Source organism: Phyllostomus hastatus, unplaced genomic scaffold (assembly GCF_019186645.2).
Source record: "Phyllostomus hastatus isolate PE091 unplaced genomic scaffold, TTU_PhHast_1.1 phas_contig_210, whole genome shotgun sequence".
In the NCBI taxonomy this organism is placed as follows: domain Eukaryota; kingdom Metazoa; phylum Chordata; class Mammalia; order Chiroptera; family Phyllostomidae; genus Phyllostomus; species Phyllostomus hastatus.
Window position 1 is genome coordinate 32,611,136 of NW_025333737.1, and position 14,185 is coordinate 32,625,320.

A 14,185-nucleotide genomic window follows, 5' to 3' on the forward strand; every position below is an offset into this window, starting at 1 on the left:
GTCCCGGAAAGCCGATAGGGCCCTGGGAGCAGAGCCGGGCGGGAGGGCAGCCCGAACCGGAGGAGCTGGGGAGCGGGAAGTGGTGGGTGGGTGGGGGCGCAGGAGGGCTCATGCTGTGACCTCCTAGGATTAACCCTCTCAGCGCCCGGCCAGTGGCCGACCCCTCGGTTGTAGGAGTCTCGAGAGGTGGACTGGTCTGGAGTCTACAGTCGTTGGCAGAACTGGGTTCTGGGGTTCGAGGCTTGTGTGTGTGTGGGGGGGGCGGGGGGTTGACACCCTCACCGGGACCTTAATCGTCCCGGGACAGCCGCTGCACTCTGCATACATGTCAGTAACATCAACCCACGGTGGAGCGTCGAGTGCGGATTCTAGTGACAGCGTCCAGTATGCACTTACTGCATGTAAAACCACTCGCGCACTTGTGCATGAAGGGTAGGATGGACAGGTGACTGCATGTGCGCGCACGTCTGCGTTGTCCATTGAACGTGCTCTGGCTCGGGGGCGAAGACCTGGTCGCCCGCTGCCACTCCCCGCGGCCATTCCGCAGCGGCCCAGAGCGTGACATCGGCACATAGATTTACTAACTTTTTGCCTCAGGTTCCGCCCTATTTTTAAATATCCTGGACTCAGATTCCACATGCTGGTTTGGGTCCCCGTCCCTCTCTGGATATTCTTTCTGGGATGTCAAGTGTTCGCCTCTGCACTTTTGATCCTGCAATTCCTCCCTCCAGAATGACCTTCCTCATTCTTCTCCTGGCTTAAGCCTTCCGAAACAGCCCCGAGGCCCCTGCTCCAGAACTCCAGACGCCGGGACAGGACTCCCTATTGTATCCACAGCTACTGGTGTCTGAAGAGACCTGGGCTCAGCTGACAGACGTGATTCCACCAGGGGGCGCGAATGCTCCGCGTTATTTCAGTAAGTCCACCAGGAGGCGCTTCCGCCCGCCTCTGGCAGCGCAGGGCAGGATTCGGCCCGCCTGATTGGGAGAGGCGCAGCTAACTATTTGCATAATCTTGAAAGGGCCTCGCTGAGTGGCTGGGGTGTAAAAGCCGAATCTAAGATGGGCTCTCTCATTGGCTTAAATTCCCCTTCGCCCCGCGTCCCCATCCCGGCCACACTGGGCCGGGAGGTCAGTAGGAAGCTTTCGGCTAGTGGCGAGAAAGGACCCAGGGTACGGGCAGGGGGCTCTGCGGGGTGAGTGCCGGGCTGCCGGGCCGGGGTGCGGAGGCCGGGGTGGGAGGACTGTTCGCCCACCTGACTCCTCTTGGCTCGCCCATTCCCTTGTCTAGGAGTTGGAGATGATTTAAAGGGGCACTGAGACCCCTTACCACCTACTTCTCTACCCAGCCGCCGAGGACGGCGCTACCCACCCCAGCCGTACCAACGCTGCCTTGGGGTAGAAAAAGGAGTCTCCAGGCACAGCTTCTGACCTCCACGGGTATCTCAGGCCTCTCAAGAGCTTAGTTTGCCCCTCTGGAAAGTGGATCAGTGGCTTACGGAGGTGCATGCCGGGGTGGACTCTGGAGGTCTGCTCACATAGAGGCTTGTTCTTGCAGAGTTGCTCAAAAGTAGGGCCTCGGTGCTCAGAGCAGCTGGGAATGGGTACCAAGAATGAAATCCCAGAACCGGAGTGCCAGGAACAGTTCCAGGCCGCGGTCAGAGTCATTCAGAACCTGCCTAAGAACAGTGATGGTGAGGGCACCGGGACCTGCATTGGGGGGTCAAGGTGGCTGGGGTCTGCCTCCCAGGAGGTTCTCATCCCTCCAGTTTTTGCGGACAAGTCTCTGCCTGGGTCACTCGGTGGGTCCCCTCTGCCTCCTGCGCCTGGTAGAACGCTTACCATCTCTGCCCTCTCCTAGGGTGGCTCTCCCCCCCACCTCCATCCTCTTGGAGCTGGGGGTGATGCTCTGCCCTCCACTTCCCAACTTCCTGCCCAGGCTATTACCGCCCCTCCTATGAAGAGATGCTTCGATTCTACAGCTACTACAAGCAGGCTACCATGGGGCCCTGCCAGGTTCCCCGGCCTGGGTTCTGGGACCCCATTGGACGATATAAGTGGTGAGCTCCCTACTGGCTGGGCAAACAAGCCTCAGCTGTCAACCAGCTTCTCATAGCTCTCTGCCCTCAGGGATGCTTGGAACAGCCTGGGCAAGATGAGCAGGGAGGAGGCCATGTCCGCCTACATCGCTGAGATGAAGGTGGTGGCACAGAAGGTAGGGAGGGACACGCTGTGGGCTCCTCTCTGTCCCTAAGCTCCCAGCTAGGTGGCCTGCCCCTCGTCCTTCCAGTGCTGCTCCCATTATGTTTCCTGACGTGGGCCCCGGGTTGGAATTACCACCTTCATGCTGTCCCCTCAGCCCTGTCTCTGGCCTCTGACCGGGCACAAGGTGGAGGGTAAGCTGGCAGGAGCAGGGTGGAGGGGCCCAGCTCAAAGGGACAGGGGGCAGGGGTGAAGGGGCTAGCTACTCCCTCAGTATACCTTATTCCCCACAGGTGATTGACACAGTGCCACTGGGTGAGGTGGCGGACGACATTTTCAGTTACTTTGAGCCCCTGTACCGGCTGATCCCTGACATGCCAAGGCCCCCAGAAACCTTCCTGAGAAGGGTAACAGGTCAGGCCCCAGAATGGGAGCTCCACAAGTGCTGAGTGAACTGTCACAGGTTCAGGCTGAAGGGGCTGCTTAGCTGGAGGGGGATCCGGGGGCAGAGGGCTTCAGGTGATCTCCCTGTAAGGACCCCAGCCACTGCCCGAGATGGAGCGGGTTTCAGGCAGAGTCCGTGTCTAATGGGAAACCGAGGTCTGATCTCACTGGGAGGTGCCAGCCTTTTACCACCTGCATCCTTGGGTGCTGTGTCTGTGCAGGTTGGAAAGAGCAGGTACTGAATGGAGATGCTGGCGTTGCCCCAGAGCCTCCCTGCCTCCTCAAGGAACCAGCAACCCCAAGCCCAGGTCAGTGGCTGGGCAGGAGGGGCAGAGGGCCAAATGCAGGCCAGGGTTGGGGAGACCTCCAGGTAGGTGAAAGGGAGGCTGGGTGCTATGCTGTGCCCCTCACACTGCACGCCCACAGACAGAGAACTCCTATGCTCCAGGGGAAGCCAGGGGGAAGGTTCTGGAACTCCTGTTCCAGGGCCTCGTATCTGGGACCCATCTGTGCCTCTTGCAACAGTATCTCTATTGCCTCTGCCCAGTGCTTCGCTCCTCCCCTCCCTCCATAGCCTCCCTCTTGTCGCTAACCTCCCTACGCCCTCCCTAGAGTCTCCGCCACCCAGGGACCTGGACTCTGAGGTTTTCTGTGATTCTTTGGAGCAGCTGGAGCCTGAGCTGGTGAGCTAACCCCTTGTCCCCTCCTTCCCCTCCCTACTGCACCCCAGTTGCTCTCACTGCTCCCTTGGGACCTTGTAACTCACCTTGCCAGGTCTGGGCAGAGCAGAAGGGCGCCCCTGGAGGAGAGCCCGACAACAGAGACAGCCCCGTGCCCCCAACAGAGAAAGGTGAGCCACTGCTTGACCCTTAACCCCCTTCTGCCCTTCCCCATGGTTCTAGTGCCCCAGGCCTCCCCCTGGCTGCCCTCTTGGGGCAGAGATGAAAGTCCAGCTCGGCACTGGAGAGAGCAGCCTCTGCCCAGGAAGGGTTGCCAAACAGCCAGATGCCAGCCTGGATGGGCAAAGTCCTTGCCCCCCCTCCTCTTGCTGAGGGCCCTCAGTCAGGAGCCATCAGGCCCTGAGTAAGGGCAGCTGGGGCAGGAGGGGTTAGCCCCACCCACAGCTATGGGTGCACGGCTTTGGGAGTCATTCTCTTTCTCTGGGCCTCCTGTTTGGGACTCTCAAAGGACAACAGTGACTTCTGCCCTGTCCCTTTCTATAGTTTCCAGTGTGCCATGTCCCATAAAGGGCACTTTTCATAAATATTCTTTTGAACCAGCAGCCCTGTGAAGGGGATGACAAGGTCTCCTAATCTTCAGATGACAAAATGAGGCTCAGAAAAGTTACTGACTTGCCCAAAGTGGCACAGCTACCCTTGGTGGCCGGTTACTCAGCCATGCGGACGGGCTCTACCAAAGTCACACTTGGTACAAAGGGTGGTGCCCTGCTCTCAACTTTCTCCTGGGCTGGCCCCCGCCTGCCCCCACCCTCCCCTAGCTGAGTTCCTCCTGAGTCCTCCTCCTTACGTGTCTGCTCTCCACAGAGGGGCTGAAAGGCAGCCTGCCCGGGCCCCAGGAATTGGACACGTGGCTGGTGGGGACAGTCCGAGCACTGCAGGAGAGCATGCGGGACGTCCAGGGGAGGCTGCAGAGCCTGGAGAGCATGCCTGGCCCCACGCAGGTGAGCCCCTCTCCCCCAAGACCCAGGGCAAGGTTGGGGCAGAGCTCCGAAGGCCTCTCTTCCGGGCTCTTCTTCCAGCCACTTCTCTGAACCCACACCTCCACCTGCCCACGCTTGCCTCCTCTGGAGAACCGTGTAACTCTCCAGCAGGGAGCTCAGGCATCTGAAGTGCTTCCTCCTGGGAGAGTGGGGAAGCACGACCCACCCCGCCCTTTGCCTGCCCTGCCTCCTGCCCTGCCTCCCTTTGCCTGAAGAGACACTGAGCAGGGGAACTGATTCCAACAGGATGTGTCTGCTCTTTGCATTGGGGCTGGGGGCCCCTGTTGCTCCTCAGTTAGGACTTCTGTTCCCAGATTTAGGGTTTACCCCCAAACAATTCAGCCCTTACATCCCTTACTCCCTCCCCTCAACCAATCCCCAAGATCCGTTTGCCCCTTATACCTCAGCCTCTCGCATTTCTGAAGTCCCGGCTGTGTGCTAAATACCATTAGTTGCATTAGCTCACGTACTTCACAAAACGACCCTAGGAAACAGATGTGCATTTCCCTGTTACTGAGGAGGAAACTCAGGCTCTGAGAGGCTGAGTGACCGACCTGGCGGCACACAGCCTGGAAGAAGCTCACAGAGCTGCTGTGCGGGTTAGATGAGGTCATGCATATAGGTGCTTCTCCAGTGCCTCCTGGAATGTGGTTCATTGTTATTATTAGCATTATTAGCAGCATTAAGTGACAGAGCTGTACTAGTATTAGTAGCATTAAGTGATAGGTCCTAGGTTTCTCTCCGTCCAAAACTGACACCCACCACCACCTCTGAGTGGGTCTGTTCTCGAGGAGCCTGGGGTGGTGGGGGCAGGCGAGGGCTGAGTTGCTGGACAAGGGGGTCACTTGGGTGACCCCTGGTACCCCTGGCACAAGGAGTATCAACGAAGGTGACAGGAATTTCCTTACATCTACGGTGGCTAACATTTCAATGCCCCCTTCCCTGGCTTTTTAAAAATTTTGTGTACCTTTTCCTAATTGTATATGCTGACAGCTTTAAAGATTTCCACCCTGAAATACTTGGGTCTGCATCTCTAGAAATAAGAACACTCCACTACCTCATTTTATCACACTGCGTGCCTTCATGCCATCACTTGGCCAGTCCAAACCTCAGTCTCTCCCCTTCCAGCTGCTCTGTCTGTCCGTCCAGCCCAGGAGCACATGCTGCAGCTGGTTCCTGTCCTTTCAAGACCCCTGTAGTCCAGACCAGTCCATGTTCCTTGCTGTCGACTTGCTGATGAGACTCAGCCAGTGGTCCTGTAGAGATGTCTCATTTTTGGGGGGCTGCCTGCATCCTGGTGTCTAGTTCACATGACCAGGTTTCATGAGAGGTGAGGTCCTTCACACCAGGGGATGCGTATCCGGATGTACGCCCATGAGGGATTCTAACGTGGACCACTCCCATGGACGAGGGCTGACAGTCTCACCCCACCACTGTGAAGCTGTTTTGCTCGTGGAAGAGGAGCCAGGGAAGGTCCGGCTCCCTGTCCAGCCCGTTTCTCACATGGGCTTGGACAACACTTGATAGGCAATCCTTGTCTAAATCAATAATTTATTTAGTGGTTGCCAAGGGAGTTTACTTTTAAATTCTTTTATTCCTTTAAAACTTATTAGCTGTTATTTTCAAGTAGTTGCCTTGATCGAGGATTTCCCTGAAATACAGTGTCTTATGAAAAAGCAGAATAAGTGCTTAATCCTCTTTAATTCTCTTTAAAGTAAGGAGTTGCTTTAACAGCCTCAGTGGTGACAAATCTCCAACCTGCCCCCTCTTTGGGTGTCAGTGCGGACTCACGGATTTCACACTCAGTGTTTCAGGCAGCCCCAGCCACCCTTCTTTTCGGTGCTCAGATTGTCACAGCTCTGGTCCGAGGAGACCCTTCGGGTTGGGGCCTGTCGTGACCTCGCTCATGCCTAAAAGCTTCCTTGCTTTCTGGCACAAGATGTCCCACATTCACCTCTGCCTTTCCTGCCCCAGACCTGGAACCAGCCACTTCTCCAAGGAGCCCTGGCTCCTTTGAGCAAAGAATATTTAGAGACTGAAATCGGAGCACTCAGATCCTCATTTGAAATATGCGGCACATCCTTTACAATGCGGGGTCTCAGGCCACACCAGCAGGGCCACTGCTCTGCGGCCCAGAGGAGACAGCCCAGAAGTCAGTCCTCCACCCCACCCCCCTGCAGCCCCTCCCTCTTCCAGCCCTCTGGGCACCTGGACTGTCCTGGAAGGAGGACATGGGAGTGAGTGGAGCTAATCTGTCAGGGACACACCAGGAACCCCAGGATCCCTTCCCTTCTAGTGGTGCGGATATGGGGGTAGGGGCTTCTCTGACCCAGTCCTCACAATCTTGAGGAAGTGGAAGCTCCCACTGAGTTCTGCAATCGGGTTCCTAAGGAGGGCCCAGTCAGTGCTGAGGCATGGGCTGGCCCCTGACTCCCTCCCTCCCTCCCTCTCGACAGCAGAGGCCCCCATCCGGTGCTCGGCCTTGGCCCCTCAGGCTCTCTGGTACTACGCTGCTCTTCTTCCTCCTGTGGCCCTTCATTGTCCAGTGGCTCGTCAGACAGTTTCGGACCCAGAAGAGGTGACTCTCAATGAAGGAGTCTCCGCAGCCAACAGAGGAGGCCGAGTCCCGTTCGGCCGTGCCCTGAGCCTCGCTGGGTTTAGGAGAACCACATTAATCCCCGCCCCCACACCACCACCACCAATCAGTGTTTGCCTTGGCACCCCACCCCTACTGGGGGAGGAACAAATAAGACCCCACCTTCCTCCCCCCCCCCCCCCACCGTAGCTTCGCTGGGATGCTTCTCCCCGCCCCCAACCCATCCCAGTTTTCCCTGGAAGGTTGCTTTTGCGGTGCACTTCTTGGGTTCTGGGTTGGCCTGTGACTCAGGGGCGGGGCTGCCGTGCCTCAGCCTCTGCCCTCCCCTCCCCACCCCCTAGGTCACCTGACTCCTCTACCCCAGCCTCTCTCTGTGGAGGCTTAGTTCTTGGGCAAGTTGGGACTTGGGCTGGGTCCTGGGATTGGTTGGCTGGGAGGCTTCGGGAGGGAGGCCAGGAGGCCCCGCCAAGCTGGGGGAAGGCAAGGGAAACAGGCCCCAGGGGAGGGGCGTGAGCTCCGTGTGCTAGCCTGCCTCTCCCCACACACACTCAGGACATCTTCGCGGAAGATTCGCTTACACATGAACGTTTCACTAAATAAAATAAAACCTTAATCTTCTGTCGTCAACGAAGTGAAGCAGAAATCGAGTCTGGAGCGCGCGAGGCACAGTCTCTTCCCCCCCATCCCTACCCCTTCGGACAGCACAAGACGCTACTGGTTGGTGTTTCTAAGGGAGGAAAACTGTCGCTCCTCTGTGGCCAAGTTTAGGAAACACAGAGCCCGAGGTCTTGAGAAAAGGCGGAAGCAGAGGAGAGGGGGGTGTCACCAGAGGGGGGGAGCTGGGGCTTTGTGGGGAGGGGCACAAGCCACACCCACCACAGGGTCCCGGCCAAGGGCTCAGCCCTACCCGCCCCTCCCTGTCCACCGCCCTGCGGGCCCTGGCGTTGCTCTGTCAGCACCGCAACACTGGGACGTCTCCCTGCTCCCCGCATTGAGCTTAGGGTTGGGGTCCCGACATCCTGGCCACAGAAGTACCCATTGCTCCCCCCTCAGCTGCTCGCTCCCGGTGCCCCCTTCCTGTGAACCCCATAGGGAAGGGACATTTCCCAGGGAACTTTCTGGAAGGTGAAGACCAAGCGGGAGCCTCCCCACGCTCCTGGCCTTCGGGGAAGGGAGCTGGGAGCCCCAGTCGGGAGGGCCAGAGCGCCTGTGTGGGCACAGACCTTTGGGTGATGCTGTCTGCTCGAGTACTGAATTTTCCTCACTGCCTGGCAACCCTGGCCTTCCTCTGGCCAGCACCAGCCCTGCTGTCTAGGCTGTGTTGGCGCCGCAGAGGCCACTGGCCAGGGTCTCTACCTGTGGAGGGCTGCAGCAGCCTTGAGCCCCCTGTAGCTGCCACCACCTGGGACCCAGGGCCTTTGTGCCCCGGGGTGAGAAAGAGGCAGTTCTGAAGGCCCTTCCTTGGAGATCCTTAAACTCCTGAGTTATCTGGGTCAACCCCTGTCCCTGCCAACTCTCCCAGGCTCGGCCATCACTTCCAGGCTTGGAAGCCGGCACTCTTTGATCCTCGCTCCTTTTCTCAAGGCGGCAACCCCCAGAACAGGCACGAGGCCCTGTGGCTCCACAGTTGGCCCCGTGTTACGAGCAACAGCAAGGCAGCGAGGCAGGGACCAGAGTGGTGCCAGGGAGGCAGGTGTGGGGCAGAAGCCAGCTCCACCCCTAGCGCACCCTAGTTGGATGACTTCCGCAGGACTCAGGCCCTGGGTTATCTTGTTGGCAAAATAAGGATGGTGATGTCTTTATGGTAAGGCAGTTCTGTGTTTAAAATGACCGGGGCATCCAAAATACCGGGCAAAGGGTAAAACACAGCTAACAGTAAGGTGCCTGACCTCCCTTTTGATAGAATTCTGGAATTCCACAACCTAGTAGTCTGGGCACCCCTCCCAGTGTGCCAAGTGAGCCCACACAGCTGAACCCCGTCCAGTAAACCGAGGCTGGGCTCAGCGGCACCTTCCAAAGCCCTGACTGAGAGTACACACTAGTCCTCTGGAGTCTGAAAACTCGGTGACAGACTGGAGGCCCAACTTCCAGGGTGAGGGGCAGCTCTTGCTCCTTCCTAAGGAACCATGTGTTTGACTGATGAAGCAGCACAGAAGGCAGACTGTTCAGATGGGCTGGAGTTCTCGGGAGCTCAGGGGAAACAGGCTGGGATGGTCAATTTAACACGTCTGGCTGTACCCCAGGGCCACTCCTGCGTGCCATCTCCTTTGGGGCCCCCCCCCCCCACCACTTTCTCACAGAACCAGTCCTGAATTCTCAGACTAGTCCTTTCTTTGGACATGATGCTTGCTCTTCATAAAATGCCTCTCCTTCATACCACTTTGCCCGAAAACGATTCAGCCTTCAGAGACAGCCATAAGTTACTTCCCCTTCAAACCTGTACGCAATTCCCAACTCCTAAGCAGCTTGGCTCACAAACCCTACTGGACTTTTGTCACTCGCCATTTTGGCTCACTGTGATTTGATGGCCTCTCTACACAGTCCATGAACAGCAAGGATGACATTACTGGTCCCTCCTTTTTTTTTTTTTTTTAAAGATTAAAAAAAAAATTATTTCTAGAAAGAGGGGAAGGGAGAATAGGAGAGAGGTATCAATGTGTGGATGCCTCTCGCATGCCCCCAGCTGGGGACCCGGCCCACAACCCAGGCACATGCCCTGACTGGGAATGGAATAGGTGACCCTTTGGTTCACAGGCTGGCAGCCAATCCACTGAGCCACGCCAGGCAGGGCATACCCTCCTCACAAATCTTTGTAAATGAAGGAGTAAGGGCCTGACTTAGGCTGAAGCTGTTAGGAATGTAAAGGAACTAAATGCAGAGTTCTTGAGAAAGAAGGGAATTTTGTGTTTGTGACTGCAAGAAAAATGGCACAGGAGGTCACAAAGACCTTCACACTAGCCAGAGTTGCCACTTAATTGTCATGTGATCTTGCACAAGTCACTTAGTTCCTATGAATCTTAGAAACTTATCTCTAAAATGGAGACAGTAATTCCGACCCTGCCTGGGCAACAGTGGAATGCAGTTGGAACGTCAGCCCTTGCTATTCAGGAAGAAATAAGAATGGGTCAATACGAATGTGGCAAAAAGGAGAAGTTAAGATTAAACCGGATTTTAGGCCTAAGTGATTAGGTCCAAAGGTTTGGGCTATTCCCAGGCTCTGTCCCTTGAGCAGATGCTTGGAATCTGCAAATTTTTCTCAAGAACAAGTTGTTTCTCTCTCCCCCTGAGTCTACCCCACAGTCATGAGCCAAAATCTCCTGCCCCCGTTTCTGGGCAAGGCCTCCTCCTTACTCTCTGGTTCTGCTTCCCTCCCGCTGTTGCCCAGTGATGAGGAAGAGCCTCTGTGGGTGATATCCCCTTCTCTCTTTCTCTCTGTTAGCCAGGAGCGATTATTTAAATTCATTATTAATTTCAAGCCCCTCCCCAAATACAAGGTTCACTGGAGCGACTTCCCTGTCCATCTCAGGTAATGCTCCAGGTGGGATTGGAAATGAACAGACCAAGACATCCCTAAGAGGCCATTTTCTTCGATGGAAGCTGAGGCCCTTGGGTGTCGCCTTCCCGCCTCGGGCTCCCAGGGAACTCCAGTCGCACACCCCCCGCTTCCTGGTTTCCGGCCCAGGAGAGAGGCTCAGTCGCGGCCCACCATTTTGCACTGATCCCTGGGGCGGCCGCGAGCCTAGGCTACATATGGCTGGACTCGGTCATTTTCGCCCATAGGTCTGGAGGCCAGTGTGAGGGTGGACGTCACTCAGGACTCGAACCTGCTTTCTCATCTTCTGAGGCCTAGTCCGAGATTGATTGCTAACAGTCACACTATCCCTTTAAGGCGGCACTTTTTATTCCTCATTTGTTTACTTCTTCATGCGCTTTTCCCTATTTCACAAAATATATTCAAATATCCGTCCGCAAACGTCAGTCCCAGGCACTAACCACACACTTTGAAACCATTTCTGTAATATTAAGAATCGAGAGTTACCGTCCCTGTGCCAACATATCTCTTTATTAGATTTAATTTTTTTTTCCATTTTAGGGACTACTTTTTAGGAATAAACCATTTTTTGTTATAGTTAACAAATGTTTATGACTTTCAGAACCCTTCCACTGAGAACAGAAAACGATAACAGGCTTTAAGACGCACCTTTTCATGAAAATATTCTGTGCGGGCCTTCTTAGATCATGGAATCTTCTCGTATTCCTGAAGGATAATGGTATGGTCCAGAACCCGCCCCATCTTCTCTGTGATTGGCATTCCTTCCTCCGCGATACTTGTGACTCTAAGCCAATGGTCGCTCACGTTTCTCCAGCGAGGGCTAAGGGATGGAGGAAGGTGGCCTGGAAGTCGCCCCCCACGCGTTCTGAGATTGGCTACGTCGCACGGCGCGCGAGGACGGCGGGCCCAAAAGATGGGAACTACGAGTCCCAGCTTCCTGCAATGGGGACCCCGTTACGCATGCGCATAGGCGGGGCGGACAAGCGTCTATATAAAAGTGGCGCAGAGGGCTGGGAGACAGCAGTTGGAAGTTGGCAGGTGGAGAGGCAGGTTGGGAGGGGAAGTTGGGGAAGGAGGCGGAAGAGGAGCTGTGGGAAGGGGGAGGGAGGAAAAGAGGAGGAGGTGGAGAACTGAGCTGAGCAGAGCATCGAGCCAAAGGGGAGATGAGTTTGTCTGTCCTCGGATGAGGCTCCGGCCCGGCCTAAGGAACTGGAAGCTCGGGTTGGAGCGACACCCGTGGAAGTGGGAGGAGGTGGCTCTGGGACCTTAACCCCTTGTGGGCTCTGCGGCAGGGGATTTAACCCTTTGTGGATCCAGCCCCTCGGAGGCAGCGTCATCGGGTCGTTTTAACCCTTTCGGGGCTGGGTTTAACCCATTGGACTTGACCTCATCTTCTAGCCCAGCAATCCCTCCTTCGTGGGGGCACTCTGAGGCGAGGCTTGAGGCGGACCCTCTCCATACATTACGTACTGTTCTGCTGCTGCACCCCCTTGGACCTGCTAGCTGGCCGCGCTGTGGCGTTTAACCCTTTACTGTCTTGAGCTCCCCCAAGTTGCATTTGGAGTTTGCTGACAGGACTGGCTAAAGGCATCACTGCGGGAATTACCGAAGTGGACTCTGTGTTGGACATTTTTTGAAAGAAAAGAAAAGCCTCTTTTTTCCTCAAGGACTTCCAGCCAAAATTCTTCAAACTTCAAGAAAAGGACTCTGTTAGCCATGGCCGAGCCACTATTGCCGAAATATCAGCACCAGCCTCCAACCAGCAACTGCACAGGTGCTGATGATGCTGTCCAAGAAGAGCGGAACCCCGATCGCCCCCCAGACGCTGAGGAGCGGGTGCCAGCGGACAACAGTAGGTGGCAATCGAGAGCGTCCCCCCAGTCGGATGGCCGTCCAGGGCAGGAGGGGGAAGGGAGCCTGGAACCCCATTCGCCTGTGCAGACCCAGGTCTGTCCAGAAGCTGACTGCCCGGGAGCGGACGAAAGGGGTCAGAATGGAGACGAGTTGTCCGCTGGCGGAGCACCCCTGCTGGCAGCAGGAGGGGAACCCAGGCCTGAGGCCGAACAGCTCGCCCAGCCTTGTCATGACTCCGAGGCCAACAAGTTGGGGGCTCCTGCCGCTGGGGGTGAGGAGTCGTGGAAACAGCAGCAGAGACAGCTAGGCAAGAAAAAACATAGGAGACGCCCCTCCAAGAAGAAGCGGCATTGGAAACCATACTACAAGCTGACCTGGGAGGAGAAGAGAAAGTTTGACGAGAAACAGAGCCTGCGAGCTTCGAGGATTCGAGCCGAGATGTTCGCCAAGGGCCAGCCGGTCGCTCCCTATAACACCACGCAGTTCCTCATGGATGATCACGACCAGGAGGAGCCGGATCTGAAAACCGGCTTCTACCCCAAGCGGGCCGCCGCCAAATCCGACGATACCAGCGATGAAGAGTTCATGGAAGAGGCCGGAGAAGAGGATGGGGGCAGCGACGGGATGGGAGGAGACGGCAGCGAGTTTCTGCAGCGGGACTTCTCGGAGACTTACGAGCGGTACCACGCGGAGAGTCTGCAGAATATGAGCAAGCAGGAGCTCATCAGGGAGTACCTGGAGCTGGAGAAGTGCCTCTCGCGCATGGAGGACGAGAATAACCGCCTGCGGCTGGAAAGTAAGCGGCTGGGTGGTGACGACGCGCGTGTGCGGGAGCTGGAGCTGGAGCTGGACCGACTGCGCGCCGAGAACCTCCAGTTGCTGTCGGAGAACGAACGGCACCGACAGCAGGAGCGAGGACCGCCGTCCAAGTTTGGAGACTAGACTGCAACTTTTTGGGGGGGAGGGGGCAAAGGGGACTTTTTACAGTGATGGAATGTACCATTATATCCATGTGTATATAAGACAGTGGACCTTTTTATTATGACACATAATCAGAAAATGCCCTGGCTTTGGTTGGTTTGGTAAATCTAGCTATGATGTAGCTTGCGTAATTTCTCCTGTTCTTTAATTATGTGAAACTGAGGGATGCTTTACTTTTCCTTTTAGATTTTCTTTTGTGTGTGAGTAATTTGACCAAGTTATAATGCATTTTGTTAAAAATTCTCCTTAAACAGAGCTATAAGGTGGCCAAATCTGAGAACCATTAAATTCATTCTAGTTATAATAAATTTAATATTCGTTAATGTTACATAGTTTTAAGTGTGATTTCTAGAGCTAATAAAATATAGTACTGACTTATGCGACTGCATTTGGAGGGGATAAAGAAATAAAATTTGTTAAGTTTGGGAAAAAATCTTTAATGGAAGACTTTTAAATCTGTAGTTTCTACTTGAATGGGTTTTAGTGTGCTACAATATACAGTTCAGGCAAATATAAAGATTTAAATAGCTTCAAACTGAAGTGTGCTTGCTTCTAGTGCCTTGGGTTTTTTTCTTGATGTTGGAGAAATAAACCAGTGTTGGGTGTTTGGGGAACAGAGTGGCTCCAATCAGTAGCTTAAAATTTCTGTTTCTCAATAGCCATTCAAGAGTCTTAACAAAAATGTAAATCTAACTTGGCAGTTTGTTAGACAACTAACAGCCTCATTTCATTCCTACAAGTAGGTTTTTAGTAATATCCCCCTCCCCACTTGAGGCAGGAAGGAGTTTCTGGATGCCTGGAAGAGGCTCTTGGTAAACCTACTGCTTAGCACAAGC

The 14,185-nt window shown here is 55.2% G+C and overlaps 2 protein-coding genes across 5 annotated transcripts; both read left to right on the forward strand.

The window, feature by feature from the left end:
• The first annotated feature begins 1,087 nt into the window (after positions 1-1,087).
• On the forward strand, positions 1,088-7,588 carry ACBD4 (acyl-CoA binding domain containing 4). Of its 4 annotated transcripts, none has more exons than XM_045836594.1 (11): positions 1,088-1,195; positions 1,291-1,439; positions 1,558-1,693; positions 1,939-2,059; positions 2,130-2,214; positions 2,495-2,615; positions 2,867-2,953; positions 3,258-3,328; positions 3,420-3,495; positions 4,190-4,326; positions 6,822-7,588. In XM_045836594.1, the coding sequence occupies exons 3-11, from the start codon at positions 1,600-1,602 to the stop codon at positions 6,945-6,947; spliced, it is 918 nt and encodes a 305-aa protein (XP_045692550.1). In that variant the 5' UTR covers positions 1,088-1,195; positions 1,291-1,439; positions 1,558-1,599; the 3' UTR covers positions 6,948-7,588. The 4 variants fall into 4 exon arrangements, with proteins under 4 accessions (XP_045692550.1, XP_045692551.1, XP_045692548.1 ...); XM_045836595.1 differs by having other exon boundaries at positions 6,825-7,588; XM_045836592.1 differs by lacking the exon at positions 6,822-7,588 and adding an exon at positions 5,494-6,036.
• Positions 7,589-11,036: 3,448 nt separating this feature from the next.
• Positions 11,037-13,884, forward strand: HEXIM1 (HEXIM P-TEFb complex subunit 1). The gene has a single exon (XM_045837160.1). It carries the CDS (start codon positions 12,231-12,233, stop codon positions 13,308-13,310), a length of 1,080 nt encoding a protein of 359 aa, XP_045693116.1. The 5' UTR covers positions 11,037-12,230; the 3' UTR covers positions 13,311-13,884.
• The last annotated feature ends 301 nt before the right edge of the window (positions 13,885-14,185 follow it).

What these genes read in the sequence shown, in the direction of transcription:
- ACBD4 (XM_045836592.1), top strand. Translation starts at nt 1,600, where the DNA reads ATGGGTACCAAGAATGAAATCCCAGAACCGGAGTGCCAGGAACAGTTC. An exon ending in CCCATTGGACGATATAAGTG is followed by an intron (nt 2,060 to 2,129) that starts GTGAGCTCCCTA and finishes CTCTGCCCTCAG; the next exon opens with GGATGCTTGGAACAGCCTGG. An exon ending in GCATGCCTGGCCCCACGCAG is followed by an intron (nt 4,327 to 5,493) that starts GTGAGCCCCTCT and finishes CTCCCCTTCCAG; the next exon opens with CTGCTCTGTCTGTCCGTCCA.
- HEXIM1 (XM_045837160.1), top strand. Translation starts at nt 12,231, where the DNA reads ATGGCCGAGCCACTATTGCCGAAATATCAGCACCAGCCTCCAACCAGC.